This window comes from Perognathus longimembris, chromosome 28 (genome assembly GCF_023159225.1).
Source record: "Perognathus longimembris pacificus isolate PPM17 chromosome 28, ASM2315922v1, whole genome shotgun sequence".
Taxonomy (NCBI): Eukaryota; Metazoa; Chordata; class Mammalia; order Rodentia; family Heteromyidae; genus Perognathus; species Perognathus longimembris.
Window position 1 is genome coordinate 77913805 of NC_063188.1, and position 22065 is coordinate 77935869.

Consider the following 22065-nt stretch of genomic DNA (forward strand, 5'->3'; position numbering starts at 1 on the left):
CCAGCTATTCTGTTAGGCCCTCAGGGGGCTGCCTGTAGCCACCACCAGACTATCCACCCCAACTGGTTTGGCTGTCATTCAGTTGGATGTTCTGTCCCTCACAGCTTCAGGAAACCACATCAGTTCCTCAAACTGCCCCTATCCTTGTCACTCCATAAGTTAGAGTTAACCAAAGAGATATTTCTGTTTGTTGTCACTCTAGTTGTCAGCTGCCTGCTGGAAAAATGGCTGGTTGGTCTGAGGTCTCATAAGCCCCAACTTACCAGGGGTGTGTACAGTCAACCAGAAGTCACACCAGGCAGCCTTTTCCCTTCCTAATTCCTTCCAGAACTCAGACACTGCTTCTCATGTGCTCTCAGTCTCTCAGTGACAGCCCAGGCCTTCTCATTCCCAGAAGTCCAGGATACCTTTACTGCACCATAAGTTGCCAGGTGCTATTGTCTCACGCCTATAAGCCTAGCTACTCAGAAGGCTAAAAGCTGAGGATAGCAGTTTGAAGCCAGCCCTGGCATAAAAGTCCCCTTGAGGCTCTTATTTCCAATTAACCACCTGAAAGCAGGAAGTAGAGCGGTGGCTCAAAGTGGTAGAGCACTAGCCTTGAGCACAAAGAGCTCAGAGACATTGCCTAAGCCCTGAGTTCAAGCCCCACAACTCTGTCTCTCTCTGTCTCTCTGTCTCTGTCTCTCTCATTCTCTCTCTCTTTCTCTCTCTCTCACACATACACACACACACACACACACACACACACACACACACAGAGTAGTGTAAGTCATGACTTCTGCCAAACTGGATCTAGAGGAAAGGTATTGGGTATTGGGTAGCAGCCCTTGATATTACTCGAATAGTATAGATATAAGGCTTGTGATCTGGTACCTAATCATGTGGGTTCAAATTCTGGCTTTACCATTTACAGAAATGTATGATTTGACTATAGGAAATTCCTTCACTTGACAATGATGTTGAGGTGGGCATCTGTTGTTCACCTAGAAAAGGAAGCAGGAAACCTCAGAAAGGAAAAAGTCATCCTGTTATTATTATGCCCCTGTCTCAACCATTTGTGTATTCATTCAGCATTAATGAAGCACCTACTGTATATACCACTTTGCCCAAAGATGGGTGTCAAGAAAAGGTTTTATCCATTGCAAGCCATTATAAGACTGAACATAAGCTGGGTGCTGATGGCTCACACCTGTAATCCTAGCTACTCAGGAGGTTGAGACCTGAGGATTGAGGTTTGAAGCCAGCCCAGGCAAGAAAGGCCAAGGGACACTTATGGCCAATTAATCACCCGAAAACCAGAAGTGGCACCATGGCTCAAAGTGGTAGTGCTAGCCTTGAGCACAAATCTCAGGGATAGTGCCCAGGCTCTGAGTTCAAGCTCCACAAATGAAAAAAAATTCTGGACTTAAAGCTGGGTGCACTTGCCTCATGCAAGTGCATGACCATGGTTTGAAGCCATCCCAGGAAGGAAAGTCCATGAGACTATTATTTTTTTTGCCAGTCCTGGGTGCTTGAACTCAGGGCCTGGGCACTGTCCCTGGCTTCTTTTTGCTCAACCACTTGAGCCACAGTGCCCCTTCTGGCTTTTTCTATATGTGGTGCTGGGGAATCAAATCCAGGGCTTCATGTATAATAGGCAAGCACTCAAGGCTGGGAATATGGCCTAGTGGCAAGAGTGCTTGCCTCCTACACATGAAGCTCTCGGTTCCATTCCCCAGCACCACATATATGGAAAACGGCCAGAAGGGGCCCTGTGGCTCAGGTGGCAGAGTGCTAGCCTTGAGCTGGAAGAAGCCAGGGATGGTGCTCAGGCCCTGAGTCCAAGGCCCAGGACTGGCCAAAAAAAAAAAAAAAAAAATAGGCAAGCACTCTACCACTAAGCCCTACTCCCAGGGCCCCGCCCCCATGAGTCTATTTTTTTGGGTGTGTGCCAGGCCTGGGGCTGAACTTGGGGTCTGGGCACTGTCCCTGAGCTTTTCAGCTCAAATCTAGTAATCTATCGCTTAAGCCTCAGCTCCATTTCCGGCTTTTTTTTTTTTTTTGCCAGTCCTGGAGCTTGAACTCAGGGCCTGAGCACTGTCCCTGGCTTTTTTTCTCTCAAGGCTAGCACTCTACCACTTGAGCAACAGCGCCACTTCTGGCTTTTTCTATATATGTAGTGCTGAGGAATGAAAGCCTGGGCTTCATGTATACAAGGCAAGCACTCTACCACTAGGCCATATTCCCAGCCCCCATTTCCAGCTTTTTTGCATAATTGGAGATAAGAGTCTCACAGGCTTACCTGCTCAGTCTGGCTTCAAATTACCATCCTCAGATCTCAGCCTCCTGAATGACTAGGATTACAGGGGTGAGCCACCCATGCCCAGCTAACATTGAATTTTTTCAACATCTCTGAAATCATTCAATTCTAGAAATCCTGGTAAGTCATCATTTAAATAGCATTACTGTTTTCCCTTTCTTTCTCAGGGATGTATAAAATAATAGTGCATTTTAAGTACTCACTAGACACTATGTTGAAAATGAAATATATAATCTGTGGGTGGGGATGGGAGGGAAGAATTGAAAGAGGACAAGGGAAGGTGAAACATTGTCCAAAAAGAAATGAACTTATTACCTGACTTATGTAACTGTAACCTCTCTACACATCACATTTATAATAACATTAACACATTTTAAAAGTGAAGTTTATAAACAGTAAGAATTCAGTGAATACCATGCAGGTCTAACAACATCAACAAAGCATTGGGGTTAACAGAAACCATTGTTAGATGCCTAAGAGGGGCAGACACTTTGCAAACATCATCTTTGTGTGTGCAGCCAGCCATTCCCTATTGGGGCTTGAATTTAGAACTTTAAGTTTTTGCTTAGCTTTTTCTGCTCAAGGCCACAGCTCTACCTCTGGCTGGTTAATTGAAGATAAGACTCTCATGGACTTTCTTACCTGGACTGGCTTTGATCCTGAATAGCTAGGATGACAAGTTTGAGCCACCAAGGATTAATCTAAGTATTTTTTGCTACAGCTCAGTAGCTGGGCATCTTTAAAAAAACAACAACTGACCCACCCACAAACTACACAGTTTATTTTCAACATAGTATCTAGTAAGTATCACTGCTGTGTTTGTTTATCCTTTTTTTTTTCTATTTCCACATACCCCTGGTTGGGTTATTTTATTTTATTTTTTTTGCCAGACCTGGGCCTTGGACTCAGGGCCTGAGCACTGTCCCTGGCTTCCTTTTGCTCAAGGCTAGCACCCTGCCACTTGAGCCACAGCGCCACTTCTGGCCGTTTTCTGTATATGTGGTGCTGGGGAATCGAACCCAGGGCCTCATGTATACGAGGCAAGCTCTCTTGCCACTAGGCCATATCCCTAGCCCCCTGGCTTCTTTTTTACTCAAGGCTAGCACTCTACCACTTGAGCCACAGTGCCACTTCTGGCCATTTTCTATATATGTGTTGCTGGGGAATTGAACCCAGGGCTTCATGTACTTCAAGCACTCATGCCACTAGGCCATATTCCCACTGGCTGGATATTTTTTATTCTCATTTTAAAGACTGGGAAAACTAAGGTCCAGAGAGGTCAGGCAACTTAGTCACTTTCTTTGCTTTGCCTTTCCTATCTTTTTTTTTTTTTTTTTGGCCAGTCCTATGACTTGAACCCAAGACCTGGGCACTGTCCCTGAGCTTCTTTTGCTCAAGGCTAGCACTCTACCACTTGAGCCACAGAGCCACTTCTAGCTTTTTCTGTGTATGTGGTACTGAGGAATCGAACCCAGGGGCTTCACACATGCTGGGCAAGCACTCTACCACTAAGCCACATTCCCAGCACTATCTTTTCTTTTGCTATACTGGAAATGGAAACCCAGGCCTTGTGCATACTAGATAGTGCTTTACCACCAGCTACAGCTCAAAATTTTCTTCTTCTTCTTTTTTTTTTTTTTTTGCCAGTCCTGGGGCTTGGACTCAGGGCCTGAGCACTGTCCCTGGCTTCTTTTTGCTCAAGGCTAGCACTCTGCCACTTGAGCCACAGCGCCACTTCTGGCCGTTTTCTGTATATGCGGTGCTGGGGAATTGAACCCAGGGCATCATGTACACGAGGCAAGCACTCTTGCCACTAGGCCATGCCCAGCCCCAGCTCAAAATTTTCAATTAGTTCTTCTACTCAAGTCCATTTGTGCTGCAAATGGCACTCCAGGGCCTTCATTGAGAATGAGCATTAGGAAGTCTCTTCCACAGCTCCATGCCAGAAGCTCATTTCTTAAATCCTAGCTACTCAGGAGACTGAGATATGAGGATTACAGTTCAAATCCAGTCCAGGGAAAAAATTCAGTGAGATTTTTTTTGGTCGGTCATGAACACTGGGCCTGGGCACCATTCCTGAGCTCTTCAACTCAAGACTAGCACTCTTCCACTTGAGCCACAGTGCCATTTCTGGTTTTCTGGTGATTAACTGGAGATGAGTCTCAAAGACTCTCCTGCCTGGGCTAGCTTTGAAACACAATCCTCAGATTTCAACCTCCTGAATAGCTAGGATTACAGGCATGAACCACCGGTGCCTGGCTTCAGTGAGACTCTTATCTCCAATAAATTACCAAAAAGACTGAGATGGAGCAGTGGCTCAAGTGGTAGAGCACTAGCCTGGAGCACAAAAGCTCAGGGACAGCACCCAGGTCCTGAATTCAGGTCCAAGTACTGGCCTTGAGTTCAAGCCCCAGGACTGAAAGACAGACAAATGAAAGAAAGAAAGAATGAGAGAGAGAGAGAGAGAGAGAGAGTAGGGAGGAAGGAAGAAGGAAGGGAGAAAGGAAAGGAAGGAAGAAAGACAAAAGGGAAGGAAAGAAGGAAGGAAGGGTGGGAGGGAGGGACCCTGAATCCAAGTCCCAGGATTGGTAAAAAAAAAAAAAAAAAACTACGGGGGGTAGAGAGAGAGAGAGAGAGAGAGAGAGAGAGAGAGAGAGAGAGAGAGAGAGAAGAGGTGGCATGGTTCAAAAGGAAATGTACTCTTTATCTGACTTATATAACTGTAACACCTCTGTACATCACCTTTAGAATAACAATAAAACATAAAAATTTTTAAAAGGCAAAAATGTGAGAGAAAGATAGTTGTCACACAGCCATTAGACTTGGCAGTTAAAGATACTCATTCTCTTAGTACAGCCAAGGGTAACATTTTAGTTAAATAAAAACATTTGATCACTTTTGTTTTGGTCTCCATTTCGTGTTGTTGTTTAAACCTAAAGAAGCAGGCTTCCAATGACAACAGGGGTGGGCAGCAGCACCCTCCCCAGAGGCCAGTGCGGGGACAAGGACACGCACAGCACGCAGCCATCACACAGCCGTGCGCGTGGGCGTGCTGGGCTGCTTCAGCCGCAGGCTTGGGCACAGCCAGCCGGCTGAGTCCACTTCTTCAACCTCGGCTTGCTTGATGAACGCGTGGTTCATGAGCATCTTCAGATCCAATCGCTCTGCTGGGTTTGTAATGACGCATTTATTTACAAACTCCTGGAAGTCTGGGCTGGATACCCTGCTAGGCAGCTTCGGAGGCGGCTCATTCATGATGTAGTCCAGCAGCTCGAAGATGGCCATGGTGGGCCGGCTTGTCCATCCCGTGACCGCTGACGGGGCATCCGGAGGGTCTGGGCCGAGATTAGATGCTGTGGGGCTCTCCTTCTTCCCCGTCCATCACGGGCCGGCCAAAGATGGCCTCCAGTTCCTTGGCATCCGGCGGGGGCATGGGGTACCTCCCGATGGACAGCTCCACCAGGGACAGGCCCATGCTCCAGATGTCCGACTGCACCGAGTAATGGGTGCCCTGCAGCCACTCTGGGGACATGTAGGACCAGGTGCCGAGAAACGAGTTGGCCATGGAGTCAATGAGCTGCCTGGTCACCCCAAAGTCACACAGCTTGATCTCCCCTCGGGAGGTGAGGAGAATGTTGGAAGGCCTCACGTCTCCGTGCATGATCTGGTGCTTCTCCCGCAGGTAGGCCAGGCCCCGGAGCACCGCGATACTGATCTTCCCCAGGATCTCCCCAGGATTCCGCTTGGCTTCTTTCAGCACCTGGTCCAGGGAGCCATCATCCATGTGCTCCATGCAGATGCTGATCTCCCCATTGCTGTAGAAGGCGCCATAAACTCCCACAATGTACCAGGAGTTGCACTCGTGCAGCACCTGCAGCTCTTCGTTGATCTGTTCCAGATAGCCGGCTTGATCTCCAGGTGGATCAGCTTCCTGGCCATGATGAGACCTGATGGTCTGTGTTGGACCTTGGTGACTGACCCCCCCCACCATTGCCAGCTCCCAGTTCTGAGATTCTTTCAAAGTCATCATCCTTGAGTTCGCCAACCTTGACCTTCTGGGTAAGGAAAGCTTCCAGACGCTTCTTCTGCTGCTCATCCAGTTCCAGGTTCTCTAGCTTCTGCAGGTCCACTAGGTTTGCTTCCGAGGCACCCTTGCAGGTGTGGGACGGGCCCTCGGTGATGGTGAGGTTGATGGTGAGCACTAGCAGCACCGGCTTCCTCCAGGCTAGCATAGGGCCCCGCCTCTAGCCAGGGCCCGTAGGGGGCAGGCCGCGAGCAGGCGGCGCCGACATGAGCCCGGGGCTGCGGCCTGGGACAGGACGGCCAGGGGCTCTGAGGGGCGCAGGGGCCCAGACGAAAGAGCCACAGCCGCCGCCACCACCGAGGCCTGGACAGATCGGGGCTGATGCTGCAGCTGCACAGGGGAGATCGACAGAAGGGCTTGATCACTTTTTGACTAAACAAAAAAGAATTGAACTGGGAAGGGGAGTGTAGCCCACTGGCAGAATGCTTGTCTAGCATGCAGGAGGCCTTGGGCTCCATTCCTACCTTTACAAAAAGAGTATGCTATGGGCAGATTCTCTGACCTCTTAGGACCTGATTCCTTAGTCTTCATCTTCTTCCCCTTTCCTTTGTTCCTCTCCCTGTCTAAAATCTTGAATCCACCAGATTGCAGAAATACCAATGGATAGGCACCTTACTTCTAGTTGTTTCTATTTCCTTGAAAATAGCTGAGATACCACAAAGCATTTTCAATTACTGCCCACACATGTGCACATGTGTGTGTGTGTGTCTGTCTGTGTCTGTGCACACGCATGCGTGCACCAGTCCTGGGGCTTGAATTTAGGGACTGGGTGCTGGGGATGGAAATATGGCCTAGTGGTAGAGTGCTTGCCCTCGTATACATGAAGCCCTGGGTTCGATTCCTCAGCACCACATATACAGAAAAGGCCAGAAGTGGCGCTGTGGCTCAAGTGGCAGAGTGCTAGCCTTGAGCAAAAAGAAGCCAGGGACAGTGCTCAGGCCCTGAGTTCAAGCCCCAGGACTGGAAAAAATAAAAAATAAATTAATAAAAAAAGGAAGTGGCACTGTGCTCAAGTGGTAGAGCACTAGCCTTGAGCTGAAGAGTTCAGGGACAGCACCCAGGTCCAGAGTTCAAGCCCCATGACTGACAAAAAAAAACCCAAACCAACAGTGAAAAAAAGAAATAGGAACTGTGTGCTGTCCTTGAGCTTCATTTTGCTCAATGGCACTCTACTACTTGAGACACAGCTCTACTTCTAGCTCCCTCCCCACCCCCCCAGTAATTTATTGAAAATAGTCTCATGGGCTTTCCTACCCAGGGTGGCTTTGAGCTGAGATCCTCAGAACTCAGCCTTCTTGAGTAGCTAGGATTGCAGCCACCAGTAACCAGCTGAATTAATACTATTTTATGGGGGAAGAAATGAAGGAGGAGGGGGAGGACTAGGGGCCCTATACATAGGTGTGGATAGTGAGTCTGGGTTTTAGACCAGATTTATCTGATTTCACACATATACACACATACTGTTAGGAAAATGGAGAACAGAAAAAGAATAGGCCGGACTCAATCCTCAACAGGCAAGGACTGTTTATTGCCAGCCAGGGCCACAGACCTTCCAGCAGGTTTGGAGGTTGTGTGAGGAGGTGAATTTGGAACCAGGCTAATAAGGAACCTGAGCTAGGAGGCAGAGGTTAATGAAAGTGCCACTAGGTCTAGGAAGTTGGGGGCCCACAAAGGACTGTTTACAGCTGGGCCTAGGTGAATAGCCCTACCTGCATATAAAAGCAGGTTCATACATACCAGAAGTTTTGCCTGCTGTCTGTATGTGCCTGGGACAATGGGTGGGTGTCAGTCCTTCACACACCTAGCCACCTTCATTGTGACTTCCTAAGGCTTGATTTGCACTGGGAACTGAACATAGGTGAATTTTACAACTGAGAGAGGGGAATCCAATCAAGGTCATGAGGGTGGGGTCTGGTCATTGCATATGTTCTTCATCTTGTTATGTGTGAATTGAAAAGATAATTAAGCTGGGCACCAGTGGCTCATGCCTATAATACTAGCTATTCAGGAAGTTGAGATTTGAGGATTGAGGTTCGAAGCCAGCATGGGCAGGGAAGTCTATGAGACTCATCTCCAATCAATCACCAAAAAACTGGAAGTAGAGGTATGACTCAAGTAGTAGAGCACTAGCCTTGAGTAAAGGAGGTAAGTGACAATGTCCAGGCTCTATATTCAAATGCTAGCACTGCAACAAAAAAGAAAGGAGGGAGGGTAATTAAATAGGTATGTAAATAAATAGCTCTCCTTTTTAAATTGTTTGAAGTTTACAGTTTCTTAAGCCAGATAATACATTTCTTTTTGGACAATGTCACCCCTCCCTTGCTCTCTCCTAGATTTTCCCTCTTGTCCCCACCCACAAGTTGTATCATTCATTTCAACATAGTATCTAGTAAGTACCACTGCTGCACTTGTAAACCCTTTGTCCCTTCATTTCTGTGCCTCTCTACCCCTCCCAAAGACAGATAACCTAACAAACAAGACAAAAGAAAAAGAAAACAAAAACCTCTTCTTCCAACAACTAGCTCTACCATACTAAGCCTTATGCCAAACTTTTGGTCACCTTAGGGTGTTGTTTTTTTTTGCCAGTCCTGGTACTTGAACTCAGGGCCTAGCACTGTTGCTGGCTTCTTTTTGCTCAAGGCTAGCACTCTGTACTTGAGCCACAGCGCCACTTCTAGCCTTTTCTATATATGTGGTGCTGAGGAATCAAACCCAGGGCTTCATGCATGCTAGACAAGCACTCTACCACTAAGCCACATTCCCAGCCCCACCTTAGGGTTTTTGCACTGGCTGCTTCCTACTTTGTTTTTCCCCAAAATGTTCCCCTGGACTACTGTTGTCTCTAGATCCAACACAACAGTCACCTCTTCCCATTCTTCTTTCCTGACTGCTTTTCTGGAATGTTGTTTCCCCTTTATCTCTCTTCAGCATTCCAGTATCACTTACCACAACCAGTAACTACCTTTGACTTCAAGTTCTCTGTCTCTCATCCCCTGGAATGTCTATTCCATCCTAGCCCATAAAATAGTTACTGGAAGTAAACATTTGTAGAGCCAGAAGGGAACAAAAAATAAAGAAAAGGGATGCTCAGTGGGTGCTGGTGGCTCATGCCTATAAATCCTAGCTTCTCAGGAGGCTGAGATCTGAGGATCAAGGTTCAAACCCAGGCTGGGCAGGAAAGTCTGTGAGACTCATCTCCAATTAACCACCAGAAACTGGAAGTGGAGCTGTGGTTCCATGGTAGAGTGAGAGCCTTGTGCAAAGAGCTCAGGGACAGTGCCCAGGCCCTGTGTTGAAGTCCTAGGACCCACAACCAAAATGTTTAAATAAATAAACAAGGGAAAGCTGTGCATGGCAGTCAGCACCAGGAGCCTCAGCTACATGAGAGGGTGAGGCAGGAAGATTGTCTGAGTCCAAGAGTAGAGGTTCAGGCCAGCCTGAGCAACATGGCAAGACCTCCATCTCAAAAGAGAGAGAGGGAGAGAGTAAAAAACTGGTCTTGGTGGTGTGCACCTGTCATCCCAACTAGGAGGGAAGTGTAAATAGACGTCCAGGCTACCCCACCTGGCTTAAATTAGAGAGCTTATTCCCAAAAGAACTAAGACAAAAAGGGCTAAGAAATGAATCAAGGGATAGAGCACTCACCTAGTAAGTGCAAGGCCATGAGTTCAAATTCTAGTAATGCCCCCCCCCAAAAAAAAAAGGGGAAGAAAAGGAGATGGGTGTGGGTGGAGAGAAGTACATTCTAACTAAGGGAATAATGGAATGAATGAAACAAATATAGAAGGCTAAACTAACAAAATGAGATGACTGGGAATGTGGCTTAATGGTAGAATGCTTGCCTAGCATGCATGAAGCCCTGGGTTTGATTCCTCAGCACCACATACACAGAAAAAGCCAGAAGTGGTGCTGTGGCTCAGTTGGTAGAGTGCTAGCCCATGATCACAGACAGGCTCAGGGACAGTGTCCAGGCCCTGAGTTCAAGCCCCAGGATAGGCAATAAATAAATAAATACATAAGTAAATAAATAAACAAAATTGGAATAAATGAACAAAAAGGACCTGGGATGGCAGACATGAACTTAAATTCTCTCACATTTGGAATACAAACACACTGACATTTGGAGAGGGAAGGACAACAGGTTTATTTTTGTTTAAAAATCATTGAGCCAAGAAAATGGAAACATTTTGTATAAAGAGGCCTGTAGGCATTGCTAGGGTGAGTGTGGATGTCAGGCGAGGATGATAGCATTGGAGGTTTGGCTCAGGAAGCTGACAGTGGGGGTCTCTGGCAGCAGAGTGGGCACAGAGCAGGTGAAGTGGGGGCCACTGGCCTATAGTGAGGAGCAAAGGACCACTGCTCAGTCATCCCACTCATCGTCTTCATCTTCGTCACCTGCCTGGTCCTCCCCTTCATCTGGAGTGAGAGAAAGCAAGATGAGATGCATGATTCAGGATGGGCAGGGGAGTGATCAAAGGCTCTTGAGAGAGTTCCCTGGACATAGGAAGTGAGAGCTCAGCTCTGGGAGACTGAAGTGTGCTACAGATAAAGCCTGGGCAAAATTGGGATTTGGGTCTGCGCCCAGGTTTTAATTGGAATCAAAAGTCAATATAACATTGTAAAAAATGCTGGGTGGCTCACACCTGTAATCCTAGTTACTCAGGAAGCTGATTTCTGAGGATCACAGTTCGAAGTCATCCCAGGCAGGAAAAGTTCATGGGACTTTTATCTCCAATTAACCACCAAAAAGCTGCGAGTGGAGCTCTGGCTCAAGTGGCATAGCTCTAGCCTCAAACACAAAAGCTCAGGGCCACCATGAGTGTCCAAACCCCAGTACCAGCATTTAAAAATGTGGCTAGGGGAGTTGGTGTCGTAGCACATGTCTGTAATCCCAAAACTTGCTAGAGTTTCAGGTCAGCCAGTTTGAAAAAGCCAGAAAATAGGCCAGACCTTGATGACTCACACCTGTAATCCTAGCTACTCTGGAGGCTGAGATCTGAGGATCTCGGTTCAAAGCCAGCCTGGGAAGAAAAGTCCCCTTGAGACTTTTTTTTTTTTTTTTGCCAGTCCTGGGGCTTGGACTCAGGGCCTGAGCACTGTCCCTGGCTTCTTTTTGCTCAAGGCTAGCACTTTGCCACTTGAGCCACAGCACCACTTCTGGCCGTTTTCTATATATGTGGTGCTGGGGAATCGAACTCAGGGCTTCATGTATACCAGGCAAGTGCTCTTGCCACTAGGCCATATTCCCAGCCCCCCTTGAGACTCTTATGTTCCAATTAACCACTCAAAAACTAGAAGTGGAGCTGGGGCTCAAATGATAGAATACCAGCCTTGAGCAAGAAGAGTTCAGAGACAGTGCCCAAGCCCTGAGTTCATGCCCTTAGTAACTGGCGCACACAGAAAAAAAGACAGGGAGGTGAGGCAGTGTGATGGGGGGGGGGGGGAGTACATTGTAAGCATGTATGGAAATGTCACAATGAAACACCGTATGTACAACTAATATATGTTAATTTAAAAGTCTTGATTTAAAAAAAAGAAGAGGCTTCACGTGAATATGGCCTAGTGGTAAAGTGCTCGCCTTGTATACATGAAGCCCTGGGTTCAATTCCTCAGCACCACATATATAGAAAAAGCCAGAAGTGGCGCTGTGGCTCAAGTGGCAGAGTGCTAGCCTTGAGCAAAAAGAAGCCAGGGACAGTGCTCAGGCCCTGAGTCCAAGCCCCAGGACTGGCAAAAAATAAAAATTTAAAAAAATATATATATATATGGTTATCCACAGATGGAGTGAGCTTCACTATTTTTTTCTTTTTTGCAGTATTGAGGATGGAACCCAGAGCTTCAAACATGCTGGGTTAGTGCTCTATCCCTGAGTTCTATCCTCAGTCCTAGTACCACTATTGATGGTGACATGTGGGGTTGGCATAAGGCTAGTGCTAGCACTGGCAGGGTAGACTCACCTGAAGAGTGGATGACTCTGCTCCTCTTCTGCATCACATGCATCAGGGCGCCCACCAGCCCTTCTGAGCTCTGCGGCGGTGGCTGCTGGGCTGGGTTCTCTACGGCTCCAGGGGTCTGCAAAAAGCAGCATTGGGCCCAGAGGGCTTAGGCCTAAGAAAGGAATTTTTCTTTTTCTTTCTTCTTTTTATGGTCTCAGATTAGAACTTGAACTCAGTACCAGAACCTTTTACTTGTTGGCTAGTGCTCTACCAACTGAGCCACGCCTCCAACCCAGAGAGAAGCTTTCTCCCAGCCTTTCTTATTATTTCTCCTCCTCTACACTCAGATCAAAGATTCCCCACCCATTTCCAACCCAACACTCACCCTCCAAAAGCACTGCAAACCTATCTTAGCCTTCATCTCCAGTATCCTGACTTGGACCAAACACCCTTGAGTCCCAGAGACCGGATAATTCATCCTGCCCATTCTTACCTTATTCAGTTGAATTCCCTGCCGGATTTGATCCAAAAGTGCCCCCCGACCCCCACCAGAGGCCAGGCCACTCCCTGTCCCCAGAGTAGGAGGGGGGAGGGGAGGGACTTGCCCACCCCCAGTGCTGGGTGGAGGTGGAGGTGGGGGAGGTGGGGGAGGAGGTGGTGGTCCAGAACGTCCAGTGGTTGGGGGTGGTGGGGGTGGAGGGCCCCCTCGTCCTGGGGGTCCCTTAGGTGTTGGTGGGTGTGGGGCACTTCCTATAGGTACAGGAGGCAGTGGGCCAGAACGGCCCTTGTTACTCCCCACTATAGGGGCCCTGGGGGGCTGGTTCCCTCCTCGGCATGGTGGGGGAGGTGGTGGAAGAGGTTCTGTGGAGAGAAAAGAACACATTGGTGCAATTATTTTCACTCCTTTTTTGTGTGTGTGCCAGTACTGGGGCTTGAACTCAGGTCCTCAAGCTCTTACTTGGCTTTTTCACTCATGTCTGGTGCTCTATCACTTGAGCCATACCTCTTCTCTTGAACCACAATTGGCTGTGTGTGTGTGTGTGTGTGTGTGTGTGTGTGTGTGTGTGTGTGTGTATGCACATGCATGCTAGTCCTAGGGCTTGAACTCAGGGTCTGGCTGCTGTCCCTGAACTTTTTCACTCAAGGCTAACACAGCTTTGAACTGTGATCCTCAGATCTCAGCCTCCTGAGTAGCTTGGATTACACACATGAGCCAACAGTACCTGGCCACCTCCGGCTTTTTTTCTGGTAAGCTGGAGATACAAATCCCTTGGATTTGTCTGCCCAGGCTGACTTCAAACCTCCAGCCTCAGATCTCAGCCTAGTAGATAAAATTACAGGTGTGAGTCACCAGTGCCTGGTTTTCCTCTCCTTTTCTTCTGAGCTTCAGTCTGTGTATTGGTAAAATGTTGACCCTCAACTGATCAACTCCCCATGAAAATGGAGTGACTTTCAGTTTATCGGTGATTTATCAACTGCTGGGGCTGATGGAAGTAGGACTTACCCTGGCGCCGCATCTCTTGTCGCACAGCCTCCAGCCCCCCTTGGTCCTCTATGAAGTCATAGATAAGTTTGGATGTCTCAGCATCAGTGAGCTGGGCTTCACTAATTCCAGCCCTGGAGAACAGGCTCCGAAGATCAGGGTCAAGGTTATTCACCTAGGAGGGGACAGAAGTGGCCAGGAGTGAGGGGATTACCACTGGCTCCTTCCCAAGGAGAGATCAGAAATGGATGTAGGAGGGGCAGAGTTTGGAGTGGGATTCCAGAAGTGGAAGGATAGCTAAAAACTGAGTGGGGTTCAGGAGCCTGGTTGTACTCACATCAAATCCATTCTGGGGATCCCAGCCTACGTGGCTCACATGTCTGGGGGGGAAATGAGGAGACTCTGTTGAAGTCCCATTGCCCTCCCTTCCTAGTGAAGTTTTCTAGGTCTCTCCTGCTCAGAGAGGCAGTGAGGGGCATAACGGGTATGAACAGGAGTTATGAAACTAGACAGGTCCATACTGTGTGGTGTCAAATTGTCCACCTGTAACTCTTGCCACTATCCACTCACATTTGTTGGACCACTGGTTTGTCTATCCATCGTCCCTCCACTCATCTGCTCACACATCTGTTTACCCATTTGTCCACCTCTGTCCTTACACCCCAACACACCTAACCACCCATTGATCTCTATAAGTACATGCCTTTATGTCCATGCACTTATCTTTCTACTCATTAAAACATATATGTCTGCCCACTTATCCATTTAATTGCCCAGCTATCCATGTCTGTTACCTAATCATCCCCATTCACCTTTCCTGTGAACCTCTTAGCCTACAAAATAATCTGTCCACACACTCATCTACTAGTCATCCATTGACTCACTCATTTCCCTTGACACCTTCACCTATCCCCATTGACTCACTCATTTCCTATTGACACCTGACCTACCCATCAATCACCAATCTAACCATTCATTCACTCATCAATTCATCTGTCTCCCTACCCATCTGCCCATCCTTCCATCCATTCATTTGAACACTTATTCCTATGCCCTCCCTGCCCCCAAGATCCACAGATCTCCCATGAGGGAGGGGTTCTCACTTGAATCCACTGGGAGCACCAATATCAGCTTTGCTGATCTTCTTCTTTCCTGAGCGTTTCTTATCTGTTGGGCCAGGACCAGGTGCTGGGAGGCCACGGTATCGTGAACTGGTGATATCAGGGTTCTGAATGTCCACTGTCACCAGCCCTAGTGATAGTGGGCCACTTGGTGGGCCTGTCAGGAAAATGGGGTGAACAAACCATTGATTCTTTTACCTCCCAGAAAAACGTAGAGATGAGAAACAGGGAGATTGGTGGCTGGGAATAGAGGCTTAGTGGTAGAGTGCTTGCCTTGCATGGGTTCGATTCCTCAGCATGACATAAATAGAAAAAGCCAGAGGTGGCTCTGTGGCTCAAGAGGTAGAGTGCTAGCCTTGAGCATAAAGAAGCCAAAGACAGTGCTCAGGCCCTGAGTCTAAGCCCCAGGACTGGCAAAAAAAAAAAAAGGAGAAATAGGAAGACTGTTGGGGGAGTCTGTATGTGTTTTTGACTAGCAGGGGAGGAATAGATGAGAGATCTAAGATCTATGTAGAAGCAGGTGCACTCCTCAAAACCATTCATACATTTATGTGTATGAGTGATTTTATGTGTATGGATTACATATGCACATATACTATATATGCATACATATACGTATATGTTATATATGTATGAATAAATGTATAATTCATTCAATTATACATTTACTCATGATTATCTTGTAAGTAATGAGTCATTCATTCCTTGGCTCATTGGCTAATTAATTTGCTAAATTATTTACATTGTACTCATAATCAGACTTATAGAATTGTAATCCTTTTTGTACAACTACTTAATACTACTACTAATAAAAAGAACCAAGGTAATATTCATGCACTTTTTTGTGCTGGTACTGCAGCTTGAACTCAGGGCCCTGTGCTCTTGCTTGGGTTTTTGCTTAAGGCAGATGCTCTACCTCTTGAGCCACACCTCTATTTCCAGCTTTTTGTTGATTAACTGGAGGTAAGAGTCTTGGGTTTTTGTTTCTTTCTGCCTGGGCTGTCTTCGAACTGTGATCCTCAGATTTCAGCCACCTGAGTAGCTAAGATTATAAACATGAGCCACAGGTAACCAGCATATTCATTCATGAATCATTGCTTTCCTTTTGCTTTCTTTTTCTTTTTTAATTCAGGGCCTCTGGCACATGCTCTACCATTGAGCGATTCCTCCAGTACTAATCATTGCTTTCTTCACTAGCTAGAATATTATATCATTTATTTATTTATTTACTGTTTATCCATTCACTCATTCATTTATTTGCTACATCATCTATGTAGCCATCCATTTATCCACAGAGCAGCTCACCTCTCTATCTGTAACCCACCTATACATCTATACATCTGTTGCTACTTTCAAGTTCCCATCATTTCATTTTCCCCCTACTTGGCCACCAATTCACCCAATGACCCACCCATCCACACACACATCCACACACTTGCTCATTCAGTCACATACTTACCCATCTACCATCCACCCACTCACTCATCCACTCATCTACCCATCTTTCTGGCCACCCCTTTACCCACTCATGAACCCACTAAATTACTCATCATCTACCCATTCCCCACCCACCCACCCATTCATCCGGAGACACAGGAAAGAATCATCACTCACCCCCTTGGTCTCCACCTGGGTGTGGGGGCAGAGGTGGGAGGCCTCCTCTTCTCTCTGATGAATGGGTTGAGAGCTGTCACGACCTCCTCATAGGTTGAGAGCTAACCCTTTATTCCCCCCACCCAACCTTTGGACTAAAAGACTCACCTTCATTGGCTGGTGCTGGAGGTTGTGGTAGCTGGCGTCGGTCTGTGGCTAGACAAGTGGATTGGAAGCCCAAACCATGAGAAGTACTTTTCCATCCTCCTACCTGTGTGCTTACCTCTGCCCACCTCTCCTCCACCAAGGCCTCCCTCCTTACCTCCACTTTGCCTTTGACTTCTTTTTTGTATCTTCTCTTGCACCAAGGCCTGGAAGGCTTGGGCCTCACCTTCGTCTGCAAAGTTCAGTCCCACTTGGCAGTCCTACATATGCCTTGGGGTCAGCAGCTTTCCAGCCCCATTCCTTGTCCCATTTCCTCCCCATATCCCACCCGAAGCCCAAGGGCTGGGTGGCCACTTACTTCTCCAGCAAAAGTGTGGAAGAAAGGAGTGGGCGTGAGGTACATCAGCTGGGAGTACAGTTCCTGTTCCCAGAGCAGCCGACCGGCCTGGAGGGGAGGGGAGACACATGCTGGCACTGAGGCCAGGCCATTGTGAAAGGGAGCATTTCTTTCTTCTTCTTCTTTTTTTTTTTTTTGCCAGTCCTGGGCCTTGAACTTAGGGCCTGAACACTGTCCCTGGCTTCTTTTTGCTCAAGGCTAGCACTCTGTCACTGGAGCCACAGCACCATTTCTGGCCATTTTCTGTATATGTGGTGCTGGGGAATCGAACGCAGGGCTTTATGTATACGAGGCAAGCACTCTTGCCACTAGGCCATATCCCCAGCCCCGACAGGGAGCATTTCTTCCACATTTTTTTTGCCAGTCCCAAGGCTTGAACTCAGGGCCTGGGCACTGTCCCTGTGCTTCTTTTGCTCAAGCCTAGCATTCTACCACTTGAGCCACAGCACCACTTCTGGATTTTTCTACTGAGGAATGGAACTCAGTGCTTCATGCATGCTAGGCCAAGCACTCTACCACTAAGCCACCTTCCCAGCCCATGACATCCAGATTTTGAGGCCCCAGAATCTGTTTTGGAAAATTCCAATCCAGCATCAGAAAATGGGAGGTCTAGGCAGGCATTGGTAGCTCACACCTGTAATTGTAGCTACTCAGGAGGCTGAGATCTGAAGATCACAGTTTGAACCCAGCCTGGGTAGCAAAGTCCATGAGACTCTTTATCTCCAATTGACCACTGAAGAGCCAGAAGTAGAGCTGTGGCTCAAGTGGTAGAGCACTAGCCTTCAGGAGAAAAAGCCAAGTGAGAGCTCAAGGCCTTGAGTTCAAGTCCCAGTACTGACATTTAAAAAAAAAGACAATTAGAGGTTTAAGCATCAGATATGAAGGAAGGAGAAGCATCCTGAACTGATGTAAGACGTTTAGATTAGGATTTCAAGGCCCTAGGTGTGGGACTTTGGGGCTTCCGTTTAAGAATTTCAACTTCCTCGGGCTGGGGATATAGCCTAGTGGCAAGAGTGCCTGCCTCGGATACACGAGGCCCTAGGTTCGATTCCCCAGCACCACATATACAGAAAACGGCCAGAAGCGGCGCTGTGGCTCAAGTGGCAGAGTGCTAGCCTTGAGCGGGAAGAAGCCAGGGACAGTGCTCAGGCCCTGAGTCCAAGGCCCAGGACTGGCCAAAAAAAAAAAAAAAAAAAAAAAAGAATTTCAACTTCCTGTTCTAAGAACAAGCAACACACTTTAGAACAAATTTGAAGCTGAAGCATAAATATGGTGTTCTTATTTTGAGTTAGTGAATAAGATTAGTCTTAGGGGTGTATGAATACTTGAATATTACATGGGATGGGCACAGTGGTTCATACCTGTAAATCCTAGCTACTCAGTAGGTAGAGATCAGATCAGATCTCTGTTAGAGGGCAGCCTGGGGAGAAAAGTTACTCAGACCTCATCTTAACAAATAAGCCTGTGTGGAGGCACACATCTATCATCCGAGCTATGTGGAAAGTGTTAATAGGAGGACTGTAGTCTAGGCTGGTTGGGGAGGGTAGGAGGAAGAGAACATGAGACCCTATCTAAAAAATAACTAAAAGGACTGGTGTGTGGTACAAGTAGTACAGCACCTGCCAAGTAAACCCCAATAACACACACACACACACACACACACACACACACACACACACACACACACACACAGAGAGAAAGAGACAGACAGAGAGAGAGAGAGAGAGAGAGAGAGATCCAGATTCTGATAAGGAGACTCAGAGGTCAGTCATCTGCCTTATAAAGCAAATCAGAGCTTGGGCCCTGGATGAGTCTTCGGCTCTGGCACTCAAGGATGCAGCAATCCCTCCAAAGGCTCAGGAATGTGGATACAAGAGCTGGTTTTGCAGGTTGAGAGAACTGTCTGGCAGTGGGACATGAAGGGGGTGGGGTGAGCAGTCACCTGAAGGCCATAGAGGCGGATGAAGTAAGACTTCTGGGGATTATCCTTAACAAAGCACACAGCTCCACAATGTTCCATGGTCCAGTGCTGGGCTCCAGGGGGCAACGCCAGGTACAGCTGAACAACTGCGGTGGCCAGTGTCTGGGAAGAGAGAGCACAGATCAGCAGAGTCGGCTCAGGGGTAGCTATAGGAAGCCAGAGGGTCCTGGAGCCAAGTCCTGGTCCTTCCTTGCTGGAAGCTGTCACTAGCCTAGAGGAAATGCTGCCACCAGAGGGGATGGGAGTAGACATTGAGATCTTCCTTGGATGGATGAGCCCCGGGTAAATGGAGTCTGTGGGAGGAATAGAGGGAGAGAGGGAGAGAGGAAGGGAGGGAGGGAGGGAGGGAGGGGGAGAGAGAAAGAGAGAGACAGAGATGAGGAAGAGGAGAGAGGAGGTAGAGGAAGAGGAGGAAGGGGAGAGAGGGCTAGGCGCTCCCCAACTCACCCAGCATTTCCGGCCTAGCATCTCAAAGAGCCGTTGGTTCTCATGGTCCTTGAGGAGGGTGGAAGGAATGTTCTGCTGGACCACAGGTGCCCCTCGACTCCCAGGCCTTCCTCCCACCAGGCCCCCACTCATGGTGCCTTCTGTCCTTGTCCTCCCCGGCTTAGTACGGGTGTAGAGTAAGAAGAGGAACTTCCGCAGTGAGCAAGGGAACAGGAAGTGCAAAAAACCACAAGGGAAACAAGTCCTCCAGGGCCCCCCAGGGGGCCTATCATCCTCTGTGGGACAGGCTTGGGCCCTCCTCCATTTGACTGGCTAAATCCGTGTGACTAGCTTAGGTCTTCATCTTTCTTTTTTCACCCTCTGTGGCTCACCTCCCTTTGACTGGCTCCTACCTGCCTCCCTCTGGCTGGCAATAAGAGCAGAGCCAACTGGTGTCCTAGCTTTGACTGACCTTGTTCCTTCCTAAAGCATCTATTTAGCCTGGGGTTGAGGCCCAAGGCTCCTACTCTTGAAGAGTCACTGCATACAACTTTTCCTTTTAATGACATAGCTAGTCACCCACAGTGATCCCATCCTGATACTGAGTCCCCGGATGTTGCTAGCACTATACAAAAACCAACTCACTTCCCTATCCCTTACCCTTGCCTCTGGTAGCTACAAAATGACTTTCTCCTTCTCAGTCCCTTTCTAAAAGCAACTTTATAACATATATGAATATCAGAACAAGATATTGATTACTTTTCATTAGTTTTGAGTTTTTGGAAAGCCTTTTCCCACTTATATTCCACTTTGATCGTGTGTGTATGTGTGTGTGTGTACTGGAACTTGAATTCATGGTTTCACACTTTTACTTGCTTTTTTCCTAAGCACAGTAAGGCTGGTACTCTACAACTTGTGCCATACCTCAACTTCTAGCATTTTGCTGGTTAACTGGAGATGAGAGTCTCACAGATTTATCTACTTCAAGCTGAGACCCTCAGATCTTGGCCTCCTGAGTAGCTGGGATTACAGGTGTGAGCCACCAGTGCCTGGCTCTCTACTTTGATCTTTTGATTTTTTTGTTGTTGTTTTGGTGCTGGAGATGGAATGCAGGGCCTTGACATGCTAAGCATACATTGTAACACTCTACTTTGAGCTCAACATTCATGCAGACCTTAACACATATACTAGGTTCAGTTCTGTCCCCTTAACACTGAAAACTCTCTAAATAATAACAGTTAGTGGAATAGCTAGTGGAATAACAACTAATGGACTATTACCACATCCATTTTCCAGATGAGAAAATTGAGGCTCAGGACAATGAAATGATGTTCCCAGTAGCACCCAGCAAGCAAGTGGAGTGCCCAGATTGCCAGCCTGGCAGGCAGGGTGTGGAGCACACACTCTGGTTCCTCTGTTCCATGCTCTCTTTCCTGTCATATCTGCAGTAGCTGCCCAATCCATGGTGTAGATGAGCATATGGCTTAGCTATAGTCTTCCGTTGACAGCTTAGGAGATGTTTCTAGTTCTTTCTGTCAGGAGCAACGCTGCAGTGTAGATCTCTGCCCACTGCTGCACAGAATAGATGCACATAATCCTTGGAGAGCAATTGGTGGGTGCAGTGTTTGCATGCCTTTGGTTTTTCCACATAGTGCCAGACTGCTTCCCCAAGTGAATGCTAGCTCAGTTGGCCATCCACATGGGCCTCTGTTCCTCATGCAGGAGGTAGGCCATGTAGAGATATGAAGGGACAGCAGTGACATTCCTAGGCATTTGGACCCCTCAGGCCTGTGTGGATACCCCTTGTCCTGCCCCCTCCTCCACTGCACCTCCACAATCAAACAAACTCTCCTGAAAACAGGCTCTGAACCCCTTCTACAATAGTAACTCCAACCTCTTCCTACTTCCCCTTCTCAAATTGCCTTATGGCACCCCCAGCTCACTGGGCACTGGTTATTCACACCATCAAAACTGGAGCGAGCACCTTCCAGCCCATTGACTAGAGCAAACCCCATTTAAAAAGCCATTGCAGCTGGGCACTGGTGGCTCACAACTGTAATCCCAGCTACTCAGGAGATCTGAGGATGGTGATTTGAAGCTAGCCCAGGCAAGGAAGGCCATGACACATTTTTTGGGTCAGTCATGGGGCTTGAACTAAAGGCCTGGGTGCTGCCATTGAGCTCTTTTTGCTCAAGGCTAGTGCTCTACCACTTTGAGCCACAGCACCACTTCCAATTTTTGAGTGGCTAATTGGAGATAAGAGTTTCATGGACTTTTCTGCCTGGGCTGGCTTCAAACTGCAATCCTCAGATGTCAGCCTCCTAAATAGCTGGGATTACAGGCATGAGCCAGTTGTGTCCAGCTTCATGAAGTTCGTGTTTCTAAGTAACTACCAAAAAAGCTGAAGTGGATCTGTGGCTCTAGTGATAAATCTCTGAACTTGGGGGGGGGGGGGCAGAAGGCTCAGGGACAGTCTTCAGGCCCTGGGATCAATCCCCAGGAATGACATAAAAGAAAAAAAATGCCATTGCAGGCTGGGGTATGGCTAAGGGGAGAACATTTGCCTACTATGTGCAGGAT

At 47.8% G+C, this 22065-nt stretch overlaps 1 protein-coding gene and 1 pseudogene across 4 annotated transcripts; both read right to left on the bottom strand.

The window, feature by feature from the left end:
* Window positions 1-5307: 5307 nt before the first annotated feature.
* LOC125343313 lies at window positions 5308-6531 on the bottom strand (annotated as a pseudogene). The gene has a single exon (XR_007209316.1). The product of XR_007209316.1 is annotated as a dual specificity mitogen-activated protein kinase kinase 2-like (transcript).
* A 3983-nt stretch (window positions 6532-10514) lies between these two features.
* Window positions 10515-21077, bottom strand: Was (WASP actin nucleation promoting factor). Of its 3 annotated transcripts, XM_048335645.1 has the most exons (13): window positions 20928-21077; window positions 19507-19554; window positions 19021-19161; window positions 17040-17126; window positions 16839-16941; window positions 16685-16753; window positions 16538-16591; window positions 14906-15080; window positions 14140-14182; window positions 13824-13977; window positions 12813-13180; window positions 12341-12455; window positions 10515-10799 (listed from the first exon to the last, which is right to left on the bottom strand). In XM_048335645.1, exons 2-13 carry the CDS (start codon window positions 19525-19527, stop codon window positions 10744-10746), a joined length of 1386 nt encoding a protein of 461 aa, XP_048191602.1. In that variant the 5' UTR covers window positions 19528-19554; window positions 20928-21077; the 3' UTR covers window positions 10515-10743. The 3 variants fall into 3 exon arrangements, with proteins under 3 accessions (XP_048191602.1, XP_048191601.1, XP_048191600.1); XM_048335644.1 differs by lacking the exon at window positions 20928-21077 and having other exon boundaries at window positions 16685-16732; window positions 19507-19683; XM_048335643.1 differs by lacking the exon at window positions 20928-21077 and having other exon boundaries at window positions 19507-19683.
* Between the last annotated feature and the right edge of the window lie 988 nt (window positions 21078-22065).